Source organism: Drosophila subpulchrella, chromosome X, assembly GCF_014743375.2.
Source record: "Drosophila subpulchrella strain 33 F10 #4 breed RU33 chromosome X, RU_Dsub_v1.1 Primary Assembly, whole genome shotgun sequence".
Taxonomy (NCBI): domain Eukaryota; kingdom Metazoa; phylum Arthropoda; class Insecta; order Diptera; family Drosophilidae; genus Drosophila; species Drosophila subpulchrella.
In genome coordinates this window covers 10,680,957-10,702,908 of record NC_050613.1, presented here as the reverse complement: position 1 = coordinate 10,702,908, position 21,952 = coordinate 10,680,957, and the positions used below count along the sequence as shown (strand labels likewise).

Here is a 21,952-nt window from a genome sequence, read left to right as displayed (position 1 = left end):
ATCCCCACATATGTGTGCGTACGTGAGGATGTCGATGTGATTCTTAAGGGACCACGATTGGCTGACTTCGATGGTGGCGAGGCGGGGAAACTTTAATGCGATTTAAGATGACCAGCGGATTGGGCGGGGACTTGGCTTTTGTGGGTGGTAAACCGACCGCGAGACCTTCACGGAATGCAATCCACCGGATACAACGCTCCAGGGCCGAATCCCACTTGATCTTATTTGTATACAAACACTGAGATGGTAGCCAAGCTGGGTGGCAAAAATGCCGGGGATAAGATATTGAAAGAGTATATATTTCAATGTTATTTTAAGGTATATTTTGTGGATGCACATGCTTTCAGTGATTTTATCCTTTTTGTGGCCATTTTGGCTTGGCTTATCATTGAATTGGAAAATTGTTTTCATCAATTTCGAAAAGAACAAGTACTTGGTTGCAAGTAAATCTACTCGAATGTAATCTGTAGTCTTTGTGCAAGCTTTAGGAATTTCGTAGAATATTTAATTCCCCAACCAAAGACATTTAAAATCCATTTAAATTGTTGCCCTTTTCGCTATTTTATTCCATTTTATTTGCCATTCCTGGAGCTCACAGTGCATTTATTAATAACAAATACTTGACAGCAGTGGGTTGTAAATAAATAATCCTTAATAACACAGTTCGCAGAGCAGTTTATTAAATATTAATATAAGAATTATTGATTTCGTAGTCATTTTGAAAGTTTTCTATGCCATGGTGGTTACAGATGGAATGCAAAATTAATTTAGTCAAAGAATATTCCCCTTTTTAAATATACATGTGCATATTTTTCCTAATGCTGTTTTTGTTTGCTTCGAAATTCGAATTTCCTCAAGTTATTCGTAGAGAAAATCGGATTCTCTCTTACCGATTGAGAGGTGCACTTGATTGAATTTCAATTTTAATGGAAACTGGGGTATTTGATACCTTTGACCTTAATATTTACCCGGAAACACGGATCGGTTAATGCGCAGCCTTTGTTTGCTCGCATTTTTCTTGCGCGCTTTCTTCTTCTTTAGTTAGTGGCTCTTTTTGGGGCTTCGTTTCATAAGCAACTTTTCATTTCTTTTCATCCAACTGCTGCATAAATATTTAGATTCAATTCAAATTGCTTTCCACTTGCAGAAATTCGCTGTCCTTCGCCTTGGTCCTTGGTCCTTAGTCCTTTCCCCAGCCCGTTTTGTTTGTTTATTTGCTTTGTTATTTCGCCTCGGCTTCCACTTCTGCTCGAGCTTTATGCGGACGATTGGCAACAAAAGCTGCCAATTTGTATTTCAATTAAATTTGAATGTATTTGTGGGCACTTGGCTGCTGCTTTTTCTCTGGTTTCCCTGGCTTTCCCGGCCTTTCCCCCCCTCCCCATCGTTCTGGCCATGTCTTTTTCTTAGCCGCTTCGCGAAGCCACTCCTTCATCTTCTCCTTGAATAAAAGGTACTACGAAAATGCCTGGGTATATTACTTCTGTCCACTTTAAAATGCTATTCAAAATATATACAAATTTAAAGATATTTTTCTTAGATTCTTCTTAGAATTTTAGAATTCTTAGACCAAGTACACCACTGCGTATGATTGATAAAATTAAAGTATTTTGACCGTCATGGTCCCAAAAGTGGTCCGAATAAGGAATGTTATACCTCTTTGAGCTGGTAGCTTAATTTCCAACCCATTGGAATTCAAACTAGACATTTTTTATATTTTGACATTTTTTGCAAAAAATTATGCATTTTTGACTAAAATCGGAATCCCATATTTTCGACCTAAAAATTCAGTTTTTTGGCTGCTACAAAGAAAATAAACGTCAGATCGAGGAATGTCATACCTTGTTGAGCTCGTAATTTTAATTGCAATCCACTGGCTCTCAAACCAAGAAATTTTTTATTTTTCCCATTTTTCGCAAAAATAGATGATGTAACCCCTTACAAAAAATGTCAAAAATTGTCAAAAAATAAATTTTTCTTAAAGTGTTGAGGATCGTTAGCATATTAAGCAAGCTGCTCGAAACAGTCGGTCTTTTAGCTGTACGCCTTGATTTGGCCAAACTACGACTCGAAAACCACAAAAAAAAGAGTTTTTCTGACCAAAATCGGAATCCCAAAAAAACTTGATAAAAAATGGGAAAATTTGTCAAAAAATAAATCTTTCTTAAAGTGATGAGGATCGATAGCAATCGAAGCAAGCTGCTTAAAACAGTCGGTCTTTTTGCTGTACGCCCTGATTTGGCTAAACTACGATTGAAAAACAGCAGATAAAATGTGTATTTTTGACTATAAGTGCAATCCCACTTTTCCGGCATAAAAAGTCAGTGTTTTGGATGCCATAACAAATATAAAGGTCCAAGTAACGAATGTAATAACTCGTTGGACCCGTTGTTTAATTTCCTATCCATTGGCATTCAAAACTGAAAATGTTTGATTTCAGCCATTATTCGCAAAAAAACATGATGTAACCCCTTACAAAAAATGCGAAAATTGGTCAAAAAACAAATCTTCCCTAAAGTGATGGGGATCGTTAGCATTTGTAGCAAGCTGCTCAAAACAGTCCTTCTTTTAGCTGTACGCCTTGATTTGGTTAAACTACTACTAAAAAATTACTAAAAAATGAGTATTTTTGACCAAAACTACCTGGTATCTTGAAGTCGAGAGCCCTCTTTCTTGTTTACAGTTTACGCTGGGAACTTAAATCCATCACAGCAGCGTAGGCGGCGAGGGGGCGTGGCAAACGAGAGGGGGGTTCCGGGAAAAAGGGGTTTAGGGGGAGGAAGGCGACGGACTGTGGAATTGCCGCCGCCAGCCAAGTGTCAAAATGGCGCTTCCAAGTAATTTACTTATGTCTAAACAACTTTTATTGTTGTTGCCGTTACGCTGCTTGTTAACGCGTTGTATCTACCGCTGTTGTTGTTGCTGTCTCTGGGGCGTTGAAAAGCGTTTAATTAACTAACTGCTCCCCAATATAGCCGCTTTTAGTTTTCGGCAAATATTTGCTAATACCCAAACCCCTTGGAAACAACTTGGCGGCGCCTCAATTAGCGTTGCCAAGTAAATCTATTTTAAATTGATTTTGCGTTGCCTGATTAAATTGAGTCTGCCCCCGAGAGCCACGCCCCCTCTGCTGCCTGCGCCCTCTTTTATCCATTCAGGGCTTGTCCTTGCGGTATATAATTTCATTTTTGAATCTACCCCCAGACCCGCGTGCTCTTTTAGCCAATTACAAAATGCTGGCGGGCTTCATTCCGTTCTCAAATGTTTCCATGTGGAACATTTCGCAACTCATTAAAGTCGCAAAAGGGGGCGGAATGAGAAATCGGTGCGCTGAGAACAAATTGATGGCCATTCGGTTTTATTATCAACGATTTGGGTTCATTTTTACTAGCTATCAAAATAGTTTCAGGAATTGTACATGTTTTATTTCTAGTTTTGGGGAGTTCCTAAATCTTAAATACCATTTACTTTACTATTTTGAAACTAAAATATTATATTGGGTGATTTCTGGGGCTTTAAACATTTAGAAACATATATTTATTTAAAATTTAAAGTTACGGTTTTAAAGTATTAACTAAGCTTGATATTATTTCATTGCCTATATGTAATTCGGTATTATTATAAACGATTTGGTATTATTTTTGGGGAACTCGTAAAATACTTAACACTTTTTGAAAAGCTTTAAAAATCATTTACTGTTCTATTAAACAATTTAAAAACTATTTACCGCAGTTTACAAAATTTTAAATATTTATAAACATTTATTTGTTTCGAATTTTAGGGAATAGTTTAATAGTCCTAACTTAGGCTTTGTGTTTTTTCATTAGCTAAATACCATGTGGTAATTTAATAACCGATTTAGGATTATTTTTTTTACCATGAATTAAAGTAGTTTTACATCTAAAATGTAATTTCGTTCTGAAAGTCTTTTGATAAGCTATGCCATAAAAAAATTTTAAAAATATAGGGCACTGTAATTTCCATAGTTTTAAAATGTTGTAAATATGTTTTTTGCTAATAACTCAACTTTTTTTTATTGCCAAAATAAATTTCTCCTTGTGTAGCAAAATCAGCATTTGTGCGGATTTATTTTGGCTTCAAAATTTTCTATGCAAAATTGAAAATTCGTTTCAGTCTGTCATTTTGGGGGGGTGGTTGGGTTGTATGGGTTGCATGGGAGGTTGGGGGTGGGAAGAGGTTCACATCCAGCGATGAACCAACGAAGCAGCCAAGCAACCACTACCCTGATTTGGGTCAACTATGGTATGTGGCGCACATTAAAAGGAAAACCATTTGGAAATCGGGAATCATCAGCCGATCCATCCTGCATCCATCCAGCATCCAGCATCCTGCATCCTTCATCCTGCATCCTTCAGCCTCCACATTCTACATTCTGCGCTTTCTACATTTTCTACATTTTCCATCCTGCCATTATCGCATCGCCAGGCGTTCGAGTGCAATGCATCAAGTGCCCAAGTGCCCAAGAGCCCAAAAGGGTCGTCCACTCGTCCGGCAGCGAAGAATGGAAAAAATACCGAATCGAGGGCGGTAACGGTTAGGGGGCGTGGCAAGGGTTCAGGGGGCAGGGGGCACACTTTCATTGAGTACTTTCCATTTGAAACTCATTAGTGAGAGTTCAGCTGGGTCGAAAGTGGGAGTTTTGCAAGTGGAGGATGTGAAGAATGTTGTGGAATGTGGGGTGAAGAGGGGGGGGGGGGGAGGGGGCGGTGCATGTGAGCCTGGGGGCGTGTCAATGTCTTCGTTTCAGCCAAATTGAATCAAACATGTGTGTGTGTTTAAGCCAAGTGCAGCTGCATGAGTGTCTGTGTGTTGGCCATGCAAATGTTGAGCCATTATTAAGTCACTAAAGCGCTCTGCTAGGGGCGGCTATATTGGTCAAGACCCCGCCAGACCTCCACGGTTCCTCTTGTTCTTCTTCTGGCCTAGATTTCATTAACAGCAGCGCATTAATTAGTGACATTTTTTTTTCTCCTGCTGGTAGCGAACGTTGATGACATTTTAAACTTAATATGAAAAGCAGAAGCCGAAGTTTTTATATCCTTATATGGATTAGACTTCAAACGAAATATGCTCTTAATACTCAAATATATTTTAGGGTTACTACATATATTCGTTATATAATATTATCTGTTTTAGTATAATATGGAATGGTTCTAAAACGTCTTTTACTATCATAGGAAAATATAAAATAAAGCATTTTGTGGAATAGAAATACTTTAAAAAGGGGTAATATTTATATTATATTGGATGGTATTCTCAATATCATTGTGATAATAATTTCATAATAGTATTATACCACTTTAAATGGTCTTACAAAGAATTTCTCCCCAAAACAGGAAAAAAAGAAAATCAATCATTTTCGTAATAGGACTCAATTTGAATGGGAATCCCCAAATGCATGAGCAAAACCCACGATTGTTCTTGGAAACCCCCCTAGGCATATGGACTGTTATGCAAATGCATATATGTACATATGCATATGGCTCAGCCACCGACATTTGTACATTTAATTCAATTCAGTTACATTCCATACATTCTCGTCTGTTTGTCTATTACAATTTTTTTTTTTTTATTTTTTTAATTTATATTTCATTTCCATTTCTTGCTGGCACATCCCAAGAGGGTAGATGTTGCAGGGAAATGTGAGTGGGGATGCTGCATTAGCACAAAGGCAGCAACATGGGCAGACAACAGTTGCTGCTAAAATAATTCAACCAGAGTTCGGACTTCGGGGGAAAGGCGGTGTTGGTGCGGCGACCGCTTTCATATGCACAGACAAGCGGCAACATGAACAACACGAAACCCACACATGTAGGCATGCACTGAGAGAAAATAGCAGCCTTTTGGGAACACCCTCTCTTTTTTACATTAACTCTTAAGTCTAATTTTTCCGAACTGCATGCTCAAATGCAGGTGAAATCAAGATTTTCACATCGTTAATCATTTAAATGTCAAAGGAACAACGACAAATGCACTGTAAATGACTGGAAAAGCGATCTAGTAAAAGTTTGTGGCTTAAAATATGGAAATAGGTGATTAAAATGTTATATAGGATTTTTAATATTTAAGAAAAAACTATTACCTAAAATCAAAAAAGGCATACTGGGTTTCATATTACATTATTATATCTATTATACCTCATTTAAACACTTATTATATTATATTATATCTCATTTTTAATTTCTTACTAAAAGTTTATACTTGTATAAGAAATATTATTATTAAAAATCTTTATTTTTAACAATTTAAATCTTTATTTTATAGTATAATATAAGTATATCCTTAAATTCCTTTTTATCTTAGACAAAAAATAAATGAATGCTAATTTTTTTCTTCTGCTTTTCTTTGTGTGTACATATGGCGGTTTGCCGACCGAAAACTTTATGTGTCAGTTGAAAGTATCTTGGAGATACTTTCTTGCCTCCTTCTTAGCCATGAATCCCCCGCAGCCCCCCAGCCACGCCCCTGCCCTCAGCCCCTGTGGCTTTTGGCGCAGCAACCGCCACAATGTCATTAACCAAATGAATGGCTGACACTGCAGATTCGAATGAGTGGAACCGGTAAGAGGGGGAAAGAGACAGCGACAGAGGCTAGAAAGAGAGGGGGCGAGTTGTAGAAGGAGAGGGCCAAGTTAAGACTGTGACGTCCTTTTCTTGTGATTAAGTCGGTTACCCACAAGTCGCCCCAGCAGCAGCAGCCTGCCCCCATTCGAATCCCATTTCCATTCCCGTTCCCATTCCCCCCACCACTTGCCGTTTAGACGGAGATTACCTACTGACTTGTTCCCCTGACCTTTCTCCTGGCCTGGCCTAAACAAACCTAAAACGAAATGAAGAGTCAAAAAATAACGAATTGATTACAGAGCAGATACTCTTTGGTAGCCGTTGTTAAACTTATAAAATATAAAATAAATAAAAATAACTAATTAAAAGTATTAAAAAGGTTACATTTTTTAAATTTTTACATAAATAAATTAGTTAAGCTTTTGAGAAATTTTTTATATAGTATGCAGAACCTATATATTAAATAGAGAATACTTCTTATATAAATCTACAATACTTTTGTATTATTAAAAATTAACTTACCATAGAACTCTTTATATTCAAAATTTGTAACATATAAAATACTTACCTTTAAAGCAGTTTGAACTTAATTGATTGGGGTTGTATAAAGAAAAGTGGATAACATATCTGATTTAATATATAACACTTTTCTTTTATTAAAATTTAATAAATAAGAATCTTACTTAAAAACAAACTGCCAGTTAAATAAACAGATTAAACTTCAGTTGTAAAAAATACTGTTGATTTCCCAGCTCTTGCATATGGATTAAATTAACACCTAGATATAATAAATATATTTTGTTCCAAACTCGAATGGAAATACCCTAAAATCCAACCAACAAATGCAGGGTATTTGGCAGTAGGGTATATTGTGTTTGGGCCAAGTGGCTTTGCCTTTGCCTTTGGCTATGGTCAAATGAGGCTCGCAGGAATGTTAGTGATGACAACAACTTAATGGAAATAGCTGCACATTTATAAGTGACAACTTTGTCGCTGTGTGCGTGCTCCTGTGCGTCGGTGTGTGTGTGTGTGAGTGAGTCTGTATCTGTGTTTGCAACTCCGTGTTGGCCATGGTTGTGTTGGTGTAGCCAGGACCCTAAAGAACGTGTTATTTATGGTCAAGGCGTGGCAGACAAATGGCCGGCATATGCATGCTGAGATAGACACTCTCACCAACACAGTCTCACCAACACACACACACACACTCACCAACACACACACAGATGGCAAGTAATAACTAACGGTAAATTAGTTTGCAAACAGAGTGCAAAAAAGGCAGCAAAATAGCAAAAGGAAAATTGCCCAAAGATGAAACCTAATTTACCCAACACGCACACACACTCACTCAGGCACATTGATAAGGTTTCTGCCCCACCACCCACCATCCACCGCCCACTTGGACTGCCACTCCCCCTTTCACCAGCCGCCCCTTTTCCTGCTGCCTTTTTTTTTGGTTTTGCCACTTCTCAGATCCAAGTTTACGGGACAAGTGCCTTGTAGCTATGCACATCAAGAGGACTTTAGATACTTCATAAAACCAGAAACAGTTGGGTGGACAGATTTGCTCTCAAGACCCTTGACTTAAGGTCCTCAATCTGTGATAACATATACAAAATAGCCTGGCTATAAAACATGATAGAGCTTTTAGTTAGGAACTGGATTTCAGGCAATTTAGAACCAGTTCTAAGAAAAAAAGATAAATAAAAGATGTTATAATATAATATAATAATATAATATATTATATTATATATAATAGACTTTATCAGTTAAAAAACAATATATCATTTATTTTTTTTAAGATCTAAGATAAAGAAAAAGAAATATAAAATATAAAATAATATTTATAAACTTTATCAGTTAAAAACAAATATATATATGATTTCTAAACAAAATATTGTAATAGATCAGCATTATAAAGATAGAAAAAAATATATGTTTAATATTTCTAGCTATGGCACTTTACAATAACTAATTATAAAATTAGTAAATTGTCAAAAAATTGAGTTAAAAGAAAATAAATTATTATTAAAAATAGTAATACATAGTTTTGTTATGTTTTTTGAATAGCACATTTACTAATGAAGGTTAAGAACTACCCCAAACAAAGGATCCTGACAGAAAACACTTGGTTATTGAAACGTTTGCATATGGAAATCCCATATGCTTCATTCATGAGTTCCTTCATCTCCGTCATTTGGATTTCTGATCACTTTGGCTTGTTTTTCCCGCTTTTTCCGTTAGCTCCTTAGCCGATTTTGCTGGTGGCATCAAATAACCCCATGAAAACATGTTCGATGGCGGTTTTCACTCCTTTATGCAGCATCCCCGTCCACATCCACTGTCCTTTGGCCAACTGCACTCGTTTGGACCCCGCTGTTATCCCCTTTCCAGTGGCTATTTTACTATATAAATTGGTTGTTTTGTTGCGGATAGAAAGTTTGCCACAGCGCAAAAGTATTTACAAAAACCTTTTTTCATTTGCATCAACAGCTAGGATGAACTTTACCAATTCATTATTGCCACCAGATCTGAAAGTTGATCGTTTTGTTCAATTTGCTCAACTAGCTATAGTTATAACTTTAATTTTCAAGGATGAAAATTAAATGTACAAGGTGTTCAAAAGAGGACAGGTGAATGTATTTAAATTGTTTTTGACTTTAATAGACCTTTACTAATGACTATTGACTAATCTACAAAATTATAGCAATAAAACTTAGTGGGGATTCTTTCACTTAAAAAAAAATATTACAAAGTATTTTTAATACATTCTTAGCAGAAAACAAAAAATATTGTTATATTACGATTAAACTGCGTATTTATATTAATTTAATTATATTTTTTGTACATTCTTAGGAACGCTTTTAATTAAAATGGAAAAAAGTTTATAAGCGATTTCTTGTATTCAATACAAAAGCAGTTAAGATATTAAAAAGTATTTAGTTAAAGCTGAAAACAATTTATACATGAATTTTGATTTCAATATCTAAATATTAGACCTATATAATTAATCAACTTATTTTGTTTTGTAAATGCTTCGTATAAATTGTATGGTATTTTTAGACTCGAGTATACCCCATTGGCTATTTTTTTCGGTTTTATCAATTTTGTTTAGGGCTGTGGCTTTGCAGCTTTGCTTTTGGACCGTTTTTGCCGCTTTGGGCCGTTGTGTGGCCACGCGTTGGCGGTTTTTTGTCGGCTGCGTGGATGTGGCCACACATGTGCCACCACCCCCCTCGACCCCTAACCCCTGACCCCTGACCCCTGACCACCCTCCCATGGTGCGTGGTCAGCTTTATTAGGTTCAAGTTGCATGGGGAACTTTGGGCTATTCCCGCTGTTTTGCGTGTGCCTTTTAATTTATTTATCAGAGGCCGCATTCGCCGCCGCAGTTTTGGACCTTTTTTTTTTTTTGGCTTAGGTTTTTTTGTTTTTTGGTTTATGCCTTCATTTTTTGCTGGTGGTCAGAGCGTCATTTGGCCAAAACGTGGCCATGGCAATTTGGCGGCTTTGTTATTTATGCAACAGCCGGCGGCAGTTTACGTTCACGTGCGTTTTGGCCACGTTTTTCCCCCTTCTAACACATGCAGCTCCTGTTTCCCATTTTCTGTTTCCTTCTCAAATATTGGATGCCAAATGTCGCCTTTGGGGGCTGTCCATATGCCACGCGAAAAGTCCACAAAAATTCAAACTAAATTAACGCACAAAAAGCAGTGGAGCGTTTCGTGTTTTTTCCCCTGGTGGTGTTGGCCCTTTATGATCGATGCTGAATTTGTGAGGGATTCAAAAGTTCTTTGAAGATGACAAACTAATCCAGATGGCTTACTCACAAGCTTACACTGGAAAAATATTTTATTAAGTTTTTTTTTCATATTTAAATGTATATCTTCTTTGAAGTTATAAGATACAATTTTCTTGTACACAAAAATGCTTAATATCCTTAGTTTATTCGAGCTTATGAATGAATATTTTATTATATTTATTTATATTTTTTTTTCGGTGTACTCAGAAACTAAAAGCTTTGAGAAAATAAAATGTTTTTGCTTAGTTTTGAAAAGTTTGACAGTTTGTCCATTTAACTTGCCCTCGAGTTATGATGCAAACGTTGCTCGGACATCGGTTTTAATTCCTAGCCACTTAACCCTGCCCGCTGCCCCTTTTTTAGAAACAAAAAATAAATAGCCCCCCTTTCCCCGGTGGCATTAGCGATTCATAGGGCTTAGTGTTGGACATCCTAATGGATTATCGACTTCAGAGTGTCATTACTCAATGTGTCACGGCAGTTGTTGAGCGCCTCCCACAGCCTACGCCCCCAATAAGCCACTGTATATAGGTCTATGTGGGTGTGTGGTATGTATATGCATGCACCCACCTTGCCCAAGATCGTTCGTCATCATAATCACTATGGGAATCATCATCGAAAGGTGGCGCAAAGTGGTTGCCATAAATAAGCGTTATGATAAACTAAACGTGCGCTCGTTTGTTCTAGACAAAGTGCGAATTAGGCGTGATTTAGTGATGGGAAAGGTATAATTTGATCAGACTTGAATCCAACAATTATTTATTTATATAAATGTACCTCTTAATTGAAGATGCACATTGCGAGTGTTTATAACATTGGAAGTACATAATATATGGAAATTCTGTTATAACCCTAATATTGCCCTCTTCTACACAGATTTTCAGGGATTTTTAAATCACTCGTATCACTACATGATGATGCATAACTAAACTATGGTTAAATTATCCAGGTAAAGTTAAGGCTACCTAAAGTACCTTCTAAGAATGCCTTCTAGAATGCCTTCTAGAACACCTTCTAGATAACTCCCATCACTAGGTGTTTGAGTGTGTGTGTTTGTGTGTCCGCGGGCGTGATAGGAAGTCTATCAAAATGCCAATATCTTATATGTGTGAGCGAGTAAGCAGAGCGCCCAATAAATCCTCAATAATTTATATAGAGCCCCGGCCGCATTTCTGAGGTTTTTGGGTAAGGGAAAGGGGAAGTGTCAATGGAAGTGGATGGAATGTATGTGAGTGCCTGAGCGAAGACGAAATTTGTTCAAATATTTGTCTCAATCAAAGAGAAGACGCGACAATATCACAGTGGCTTACAGCTGATAAGTAGGCAACACTTTTTGGGACAAAGTAAAACCATAAGCCTCGCTAAAAGTATTTAAACGTTAGGCTTATGGTGATGGAAAATATGATTTTTAAGTGGACAACAGGGAAATGCTTTCCCCGAATACCAAGCCAGAAGAGATGATAATGGATAATACATAATGGCACTCCGACAATTGTCAACAGCTCATGTCGAACAATTTCATAACTCAAATTGACAACTAAATAAAAGGGGGAGGGGTGTTGTTAGGGAAAAGGAAAAGGTCCACAAGGACGCAGTCAATTTATATTATGAGCCAATGTCCAGGACATGGCAATCGAACTGGACAGATGAGAGCGCGGATAATGATAAGTGATAAGACTAACAGAAACAACAACAAACAGCGGACATGCACAAAAGGAATCCAATAAAGTGTTAAGTGGGGCAGCCAAAAAGGGGCGAAGAAAGCTGAGGAAAAAAGGGGGAGGGAGGGTCGAGGGAAAGTCCGGAGAAAGCACGAACATTTCATTCCCCAGATGCTTTTGCGTCACTTGAGCGGCAATTTGAATGAACGAATGGGAATCGGAATGCGAATGGTAAAGGGAAATGCTGGAAATGCGACAAATGAGAGGGGGGGGGGGCGGATGTTCGCGGGGAGGGGGTTGGTTAAAACGACGGGCGACTAAAGCCAAGCCAAATCGTCCCCGGGCCAAACCAATTGACGATTTGTGCATATAACATTATTATAATGACATCATCCCAGTGCGCCTGTGGCAGCCCATCGTCCAAATGCAAAAATTACACTGCCCAACAAAAAATTGGTTGCTGATTTGTAATCGATTTATTCGTTTTTGTGGGAAGACGGTTTTGGGATTATACATTTTGTGATATTTAAAGTAAAATCTTTCTTACATTTCCATGTACAATTTCAAAAACTTTTTCTTAAAGGAAATTTTTTTTTTATACTTAAAAAAATCTGCAACAAATTTTGATTGGAATATTTGTATTGCAGGTGTTATGTTTTTTGTTAAGGGATAAACTGTTGATTTAGCTAACGAGGGCATAAAGCTATGATACAAGTCTTTTATATGAATAAAAAATAATAAATAGTTTCTAAAGCTTTTCTCGAAGTGTAGCTTTGAGCAGCACTTTGGTATGTTCGATGGGAATGGGACTTGCGAGAATCGGAGTGAGGGAGTGTCGGGAAATTGGACATGCCTTCAAGTGCCGTTCGTTCGCATCCAGTAAATAATAAGAAAATTCCTGTGCGCTTTGGCATTTCCGCGCCAACATCCTCATCATTCCCGTCATCGCTCCGGAGACACAAAACTATGCTGCGCGGCCCCGAAGGATCTATCCCAGTAGTTTGCCCATCAACAGAAAAAACAAAGAAAAATATCATCCATTCGCAGGATGAGCGGAGCTTCAAAGTGGCATTTCAAGTTCAAGCGGGTTGGAAAAATCGAAAAAGTTTTCGATTGGATAAGAGGCCAACACAACCGAGACGCAGTCGAGCAAATGCAATAAACTTCAAGTTTATTAAATTTTATCACACTTAAACCTCTTATGTGTGGCCGGGCAATTGTTTGCCGGGAATCAAATTGCCAAAAGGCCATGTAAAGTGTAAATTTCGAAGATGCGATAGGGAGCGGCAATGGCGGCCCAATCAATGCCAAATCAAATCAACTGGGCCGGCTCCACCAACTGAATCTACAATGAACTCGCAGCCCTGACCCACGAACCCATTCCAACCTACAAAAAAAAACGATACAAATTGAATTACTTAGGTAGGTATGGTTATACTTACCCGTATAATGTGGCTATTAAGTGGGAGGGCGAAACGCAGGGGGAATTTCAAAAAGATTTTGGTATAATCTAAGACTGAAAAATAAAAAAAAATTTTTTTAAGGAGAATTTTTTTTTTTAATTTGTTAAGTTAAAATGCGTTTGCCTTTTATAAATTCTCATATATACTATTGTGTGGATTCTGAATTTCTAAATAGTCCCACATAACACAAGGCAAATAATTAACGATCAACCAGTCAATTATGAGTTGGACTTGTTTCGCACTGGAGCAATTTCCCACGGAGCAATTGCGAAATGGCAAACGATGGGAGCGGAACAACAAAACCGATTTGTTTCGTATTACCAAACTTTCGCTGGAAAAAGAAAGGAGTAGGGGGGGAGAAAGGCGGTTTGGGTTCTCCAGTTCCGGTTCGTTGGGGTCTTTGCGGTTGGGCCGAAGTGCCTGTGTCTGTGTGCCGCTTGTAAAAGTGAAGTGAGACATATGTACAGTAACAAATCAATTTTAGTGGCAAACACACACAGGTTGGGGTGGCAAATCGGGTGGGAAAAGGGGGGGGTGGCGATGGGCGGTGGGTGCCGCTCAAACTCGTTTTGGGGCATATTACTTCCGCCGAACTTGATTGAACTGCTCTGGTCCGGACAGCGAGCGAGCGGAAAGCGAAATTCATCAACGCACCATTGCCCGAAATCCTTTGGCCCCTCTCCCACCGGCACCCATGTCAAATCCTCAAACCCCCTTGACAGCCCGACACCCCGCCCCGTGTAAAAAAAACCACGGACCCCTGTCACTTTTGATTGTAATCGAGTGTTTTTATTGTCGCTCTCTCGCTCTCGCTTTTGCTCTGCCTTCTGTGTCTTCATCTAGCTGCACTGGAAGAAATTACAAGCTAATTTAAGTCACTCTGGAATCTTAAATAAATTGTTTCAATTTCACTTTCATTGGAGTTGTAATTCTATATTTTAATGGAAAGCATTATGCACTCTAGTATTTGATCGTTTTTATTAAAAGACCAACTATACAAATGCTAAAGTTCAAAACTTAATAGTTGCGCTTAAAATATTTTATTTGTTTTAAATCATAATCTTAGGTTGGGATTTATTATTTTAACAGTTATATAATTTTTAATAAAAATATTATTATAAGTATTTGCTTTTCTTCATTTAAGACCTTTGTTTATTTCCCTATTTTCTTAGGTGTAATCAAGTGTATAATCAAGTGATGTAAAAATGTAAATGTTAAATTCATTAAAGATTTTGTTATTAATTGGTCGTTTCAAATATTTTTTCCTGTGTTTGCGCACTGACAAACAGTTTGATATACTTTACGAACTGCGCTGCAAAGCCACATCCACATCCACATCCACATCCGCATCCACATCCAGAGTCCTGGCTATGGTCCTCAAACTCATCCTCGTCGTCCTCGATCTCGGCGTGTGTTTGCCAATTGGATTTGACATTTTATTGGGTTTTCCTTCGCTCTCGTTACTGCCGCTCCACTGGATCCACGATTGCTGTTGTTGTTGATATTGTTGCCGTAATTGATGTGCCTGATGTGCTGCCGTTTCGACCAAGTCGCTGCCAACATAAATCCACGCTGTCCCTGTTCCCCCGCTGCCAAGTGACTTTACTCCCTTTATTCCCTGTATTCCCTGGATTCTCTGGATTCCCCTGGTACCCTAGGTTCCCCTGGTTCCCTCAGGGTTATGAGGGTTTATGGACCGGGGAGTGGATGAATTGAAGTCGCGTGGCTCGCTTTTATTTGGGTAATTAGTACAAGGCAACTTGATTATCGCGCCATCTCCACGGATGCACAGTTGCCGGGATTGGTAACCAAAGCAGACGAGCCGGCTTAATGGCCAGCAATAACTCGACTTGTCGGTGGACGAGGATGTGGACGTCGACTGTCCAGTAGGACAGGACACCCAGGACACTGAGTAACAGGTCGGATAACACTGACAGCATCGGGTCCCGCGGGAAATTGGCCCTGCAGCTGGGCTATCCAATCGCACACAACACCGTGGCCCTATTCAATCTGAGCTGCCCTAATTAATAAATTGAACCAGCAACACAAAGACCTCACCCGTTGATTTTGGTGAAGCTTCTACGTTACAACAATCTGAATCTTAATTAAACTAACTTTTGCAAGGAACCAGGAGTGAACCTATGCTAGGACTCTGATTTTGGTCAAAAATAGTAATTTTTATCGATCCCTATCCCTGCTTTGAGCAGCTTGCTTTAATTGCTATCGATCCCCATCACTTTAAGAAAGATTTATTTTTTGACAAATTTTTTATTTTTTCAATTCAGATTTTGGTGAAAAATTCTCATTTTTTAGTGGTTTTTCAGTCGTAGTTTACAGCTGAAGCGTAGCGTACAGCTGAAAGACCGACTGTTTTGAGCAGCTTGCTTAATTTGCTATCGATCCCTATCACTTTAAGGAAAATTTATTTTTTGACAAATTTTTTCATTTTTTGTAAGGGGGTACATCATTTATTTTTCGAATTTAGATTTTGGTCAAAAATACTCATTTTTTAGTGGTTTTTCAGTCGTAGTTTAGCCAAATCAGCTAAAAGACCGACTGTTTTCAGCAGCTTGCTTCAATTGCTATCGATCCCCATCACTTTGAGGAAGATTTATTTTTTGACAAATTTTTTCATTTTTTGTAAGGGGGTACATCATTTATTTTTTGAATTCAGATTTTGGTCAAAAATTCTCATTTTTTAGTGGTTTTTCAGTCGTAGTTTAGCCAAACCAAGGCGTACAGCTAAAAGACCGATAGTTTTGAGCAGCTTGCTTCAATTGCTATCGATCCCCATCACTTTAAGGAAGATTTATTTTTTGACAAATTTTTTCATTTTTTGTAAGGGGGTACATCGTTTGTTTTTTGAATTCAGATTTTGGTCAAAAATACTCATTTTTTAGTGGTTTTTCAGTCGTAGTTTAGCCAAATCAAGGCGTACAGCTGAAAGACCGATAGTTTTGAGCAGCTTGCTTCAATTGCTATCGATCCTTATCACTTTAAGAAAGATTTAATTTTTGAAAAATTTTTTCAGTTTTTGTAAGGGAACTTTGTTTTTGGAATTCAGATTTTGGTCAAAAATACTCATATTTTAGTGGTTTTGAGCAGCTTGCTACAGTTGCTGTCGATCCCCATCACTTTAAGGAAGATCTTTTTTTTACCAATTGTTTCATTTGTTATTATGGGACACCTAGCTTGCTGTCCCCATCAATCAACCAATCATTATTATAAGCATTGTTTTGATGCTTTCATTTTTTCTTGACCTCTTCCTCAGGATTGTCGGACACGAAGCTGCACGAGATCTACTTGGACGACAAGGAGATCAAGTTGAGTTGGATGGTGGACTGGTACAAGCAGGAGGTGCTCTTCCATTTGCAGAATGCATTCAACGAGCAGCACCGCTGGTTCTATCTGGGATTCTCGAAACGTGGTGGCCTCGCGGATGCGGATATTTGTTTTTTCGAGAACCAGAATGGATTCTTTAACGCGGTGACCGACACGTACACAAGTCCGGATGGACGGTGGGTAAGGCGGGACTACCAGCAGGATTGCGAGGTCTTCAAGATGGACGAGTTTACGCTGGCCTTCAGACGCAAGTTCGACACCTGCGATCCCCTAGATCTGCGACTACATGTGAGTTGACATTACATTAGCCGTTTTCATTCTATAGACTGAGAAATATGATGATAAGATGTGATGATTATTTTGATTTAACTCATAACTAATTTATCTAGATACATGATACGTTCACCATTTTGCTTTTTGATATATTTTTTATATTTCGGAGACTTTCGGGAGTTTGCCGCTCCTACTCAGAGTAATTTTAGGCAGTAAATCGCTCTTTCCTCTTATTTTCGATTTGAGATAATTTTTCAAAGAATGGAAATTTTAGAAGTACCATTTCTCAATGTTAAATTTACATTATTTAATGTTCATCAAAATTAATGCTTACTTCAACTTTTTTTCTGTGTAGGAGGGCACCATGTACGTGGTCTGGGCCCGTGGTGAAACGGAGCTGGCTCTGGAGGATCACCAGTTTGCCCTGCCCAATGTGACGGCTCCGCACGAGGCGGGTGTTAAGATGCTGCAGTTGCTCCGGGCCGACAAGATACTCATACCCGAAACGTAAGAGGCGGTATATTCAATGCGAAATATAACTTAGTTAATTCCCCGAAATATTATACCCAGCGAACTGGACCACTTGGAGATCACGCTGCAGGAGGCGCCCATTCCCGCCCAGGAGACGACCTACTGGTGCCACGTCCAGCGTCTGGAAGGCGATCTCCGGCGGCGCCACCACATCGTGCAGTTCGAGCCGCTCATCCGGACGCCGGGCATTGTCCACCACATGGAGGTGTTCCACTGCGAGGCCGAGGAGCACGTGGAGATCCCCCTGTACAACGGTGACTGTGAGCAGATGCCGCCGCCGGTGAAGGTCTGCTCCAAGGTGATGGTGCTGTGGGCCATGGGCGCCGGCACCTTCACCTATCCCCCGGAGGCTGGCCTGCCCATTGGCGGACCCGGCTTCAATCCCTACGTCCGGCTGGAGGTTCACTTCAATAATCCAGAGAAGCAGGCTGGTGAGTGGGCTGGGGAGTGGCTGTGGAAGGGGTGGCCCAAAGAGGATTACCACAACCCGGTTTGGTTAAGTGATGGACTGCATCGCCACACGTGGCGCAGTACAGGGATTTGGTTGAAACTTTAAGCGTATTACACTCTTTGCATGTATTTATTTTAATTGGGACTCAATTGAGAGCCATTTAGGTGGTGCTATGGAATCCAAGGTTATCGGATTATCAATCATACACAAATATATTTTTAGCGGGGAACGTAAATAAGAATTATTCGAGACTTTTATTTTTTAAAAATACTGCTTTGGTTTTGTTTTTTAGTTTTAAAAGTCAAAAATAGTACAATTTTTTCACTCTTGTCCATAAAAAAATGTAAGAACCAGTGAACTATGTATGTATCATTATTATCACAAAGTGCATAAAAACCAATCAAATATTAAAAATCCCAGTGGGTTTTTTAAAATAAAATTTCAAATAAATATATACAGATTTAAATCCATTTTTTATAACATTTACACAAAAACGTAGCCTACTTAAGGGCTGCTCAACCAGTCGTATACGCAATGTAGTGTAAATAAGTTATCCCTTCAGTCAATTAAGGTATTTTTATAAAATGGTTAAAAGCGAATGTAACTGGATCCAATTAAATCTTGCTACCCAATTGCAAATTGTTAATGGCAGCCAATGAGAAACGCAATGCTCTTGCGCCATTAACGTCAATCAATATTAATCATCCGCCCTGTTGTGCACTGTCGATTCCAATTACAGGTTTGGTGGACAACTCGGGCTTCCGCATCAAGATGTCAAAGACGCTGCGACAATACGATGCCGCCGTAATGGAACTGGGCCTGGAGTACACCGACAAGATGGCCATTCCGCCGGGCCAGACCGCTTTCCCGCTGAGCGGCTACTGTGTGGCGGACTGCACCCGGGCCGCTCTGCCGGCGACGGGCATCATCATCTTTGGATCCCAGCTGCACACCCACCTGCGCGGAGTGCGCGTCCTCACCCGGCACTTCCGCGGGGAGCAGGAGCTGCGGGAGATCAACCGGGATGACTTCTACTCGAACCACTTCCAGGAGATGCGCACCCTGCACTACAAGCCGCGTGTCCTGCCGGTGAGTAATCTAAATAGTTGGCTCTGAATTGGGTTTAGTTAAAGGAATTAGCTTTTTTAACGGGGAATATTACCACACATTTTAAACCTTCAAAGTAAAACTATACATTGTAGTCCTTAAAGTAAAACTATAAGCTATAGCTGCAATAAGAAACATAAGTTTCAGGTCATTTTCAATTGCCTTTTAACCTGACAATAAATAAATAAATAAAGCTATAAATGTTCATCTTGAAAAGAAATTAAGAAATTAATTACTAATATAAATACAATAATAACAATATAATTATTTCAATAAACATTACTAAACATATCTAAATATATATTAACATTTTGCAACAACTTGACGAGTTATGTATAATATAAATGATAAAGAAGGCATTTCTACCTTCCTTAAATGGCAAAGAACCTCACTCAAATCGTAGTTATCTTAATACCACTTTTAAATCATTTATTATATTTTAAACAAGATTTCTTTGACCTCTAAATTACAAAAACAGCACTTTCGAATTGCACTTGAAGCTAAAATCTATGCACTCTTTGTATTTTTAAAGGGTTTTTTAGCCTTGACCTCCTGGCTTTCCTGACGATCCACCATTTTGTTTTTTCAGGGCGACGCCTTGGTGACCACTTGCTACTACAACACGAAGGATGACAACACCGCCGCCCTCGGGGGATTCTCCATCAGCGACGAGATGTGCGTCAACTACATCCACTACTATCCGGCCACCAAACTGGAGGTCTGCAAGAGTTCCGTTTCCGAGGAGACGCTGGAGAACTACTTTATTTACATGAAGCGGTGAGGGATATATTTTTGTTAGTATAATAATAGTTAGCACTAGGACTTAGTATTTTATATTAAAAGAAAATGTTGATATTAAAAAAAGTATAACTCTTAGAAATCACTTTACATTGATTAGATTAGATAAGATTTGATCGCTTAACCGCCGAAACCATAAAAAAGCCCTCTGACTTATAACTCCCCTTTTTAATATTATTACTTTGTATTAAGAAACGCTTCCATTAAAAAAAACCCTTTAATACAATATGATTATAATTGTTTGCAATCACTTTAGATTGATTAGATTAGATTTGATCGCTTAACCGCTGAAATCACCGAAAACCCTTTGATTTTGAAAAGAGCTCCAGGGGAATTCCTGACTTGCTTCCCCTTTTTTTTTCTCCTTTTTTTCATCCCTGTCTTTATTCAACAATTACAACGCCCGTGCACATTCATGGCATTCTATCCATCCGTACCGCAGGCGTTTGTGGCGTTAATGGAAGAAATATTTTTTAATCTACGCAGCGAAACCGACGACAGGCGACGTCACAGGCGGGGATTTCGGGTGATCCAAGGGGATCCAAGGGGGGCTTAGAAGGGTCCAAGGGGCTTTGGGGTGATGAGCGGTGGTGGCATTGTGGGTTTTCATTAAGGGGGCTCTTCCGCTCGGCTCCTTGTGCATCAAAGGGAAACTTTTCGGCATTCCTTTTTGGAGGCCCCGATTCCTTGGCGCATTCATAACGGCGAAATGCTCTTTGTTCGCCTTCCGTGGCCACGCCCCCTACCCTTAGATACCTCCCTTTGCCACGCCCATTTCCCTCGCCTTGCCCCTGAAAAAGGTGTTCGCTAATTGCCAAGTTTAAGCAGTTGAGCATCCGTTGATGGCGAAGTTTACATTAGATTAGGGCCACCGCAATGGGAAAACTTGCAATGCGGCCTTGCCAGAGCATTGTGTATCCCCGTATCCCCATATCCGTATCCCTATCCCTATTCATATCCGTATCCGCTAGGTGGCAGTCGGAAATGGAAATTGCTCAGATGGCTGAAGCTCAGGTTATTGTTGCGGTTATATCTAACCCTTTTTGCCACAACCGCTTAGCCTAAATCATTATGTTACATATCCCTAAAGACTCTTAAAGACAGTCATAGCTAATAATGGAAATTTTATTTTTTTGAATGCATATTTCAGTAATATTAATTGATTTTGTAGCTACAAACCTAGCTTAGGCGGTGGTTTTTAATAATATTAACAATAAAATTAAAAACAGTTTAAGTACTGCAAATATTGGGTTTATACTTTTAAATTTAATTCCAAATTTGTTTTTAATTTTTCTTGCCTAGAATAAAATAATTCTAGTAATTTAAGTTAAACTTATGGGCTTTACAATTTTAAAATCTTTTTCTCCCTGGTGAAATATACGCTAAAAATAAGAAAACCAAATTGAAATATTTAATTATTTATAATTCATTAAATATAGTTAATTTGAATCACATAAACTTTTATTTTTATTCGAAATTCTTTTTTTTTATTGAGATGTTATGTTTGTAAAATAGTTTAAGTAAAAATGACTAACATGTATTTGATTATATATTATTATATACATATACACATATATTTTCTACATTTTCAAAATGAATCCTTATACTACTTACATGCCTAGTTTTTAATATGATTTTTTGTACATTTTGAATAACAAAATTGTATTATTTTTTGTATGAAATATGTATTTGAAAACTAAAATATTATATTTTAATTTTAACAGGTTGGTCAACATAAATGGTCTTAAATATTCCTTAAAAATTACTCATACGATGAACTTGTTGATTTTGTTAGAACTGTTGTTCAAAATAGAAGGGGTATACAAATAAATTGATTGGTTGAAATCAACGCCACCTAGATTGAAATAGATATTTGATTCGAGACAACAGTGCGTATGAGTGATAAATACCGAATACCAAGTACCATACAATTGTGGATTGCC

General features: G+C 38.5%; 1 protein-coding gene across 3 annotated transcripts in view; it reads left to right on the top strand.

Moving 5' to 3' along the window:
• LOC119557679 (tyramine beta-hydroxylase) overlaps nt 1–21,952 on the top strand; it is a 37,746-nt gene that overhangs the window by 13,698 nt on the left and 2,096 nt on the right. For all 3 annotated transcript variants that reach the window (XM_037870551.1, XM_037870549.1, XM_037870550.1), the window contains exons 3-7: nt 16,779–17,137; nt 17,478–17,629; nt 17,693–18,084; nt 18,844–19,193; nt 19,801–19,988. In XM_037870551.1, the coding sequence (XP_037726479.1) occupies nt 16,779–17,137; nt 17,478–17,629; nt 17,693–18,084; nt 18,844–19,193; nt 19,801–19,988 (1,441 nt within the window). The remainder of the gene's footprint in view (nt 1–16,778; nt 17,138–17,477; nt 17,630–17,692; nt 18,085–18,843; nt 19,194–19,800; nt 19,989–21,952) is intronic.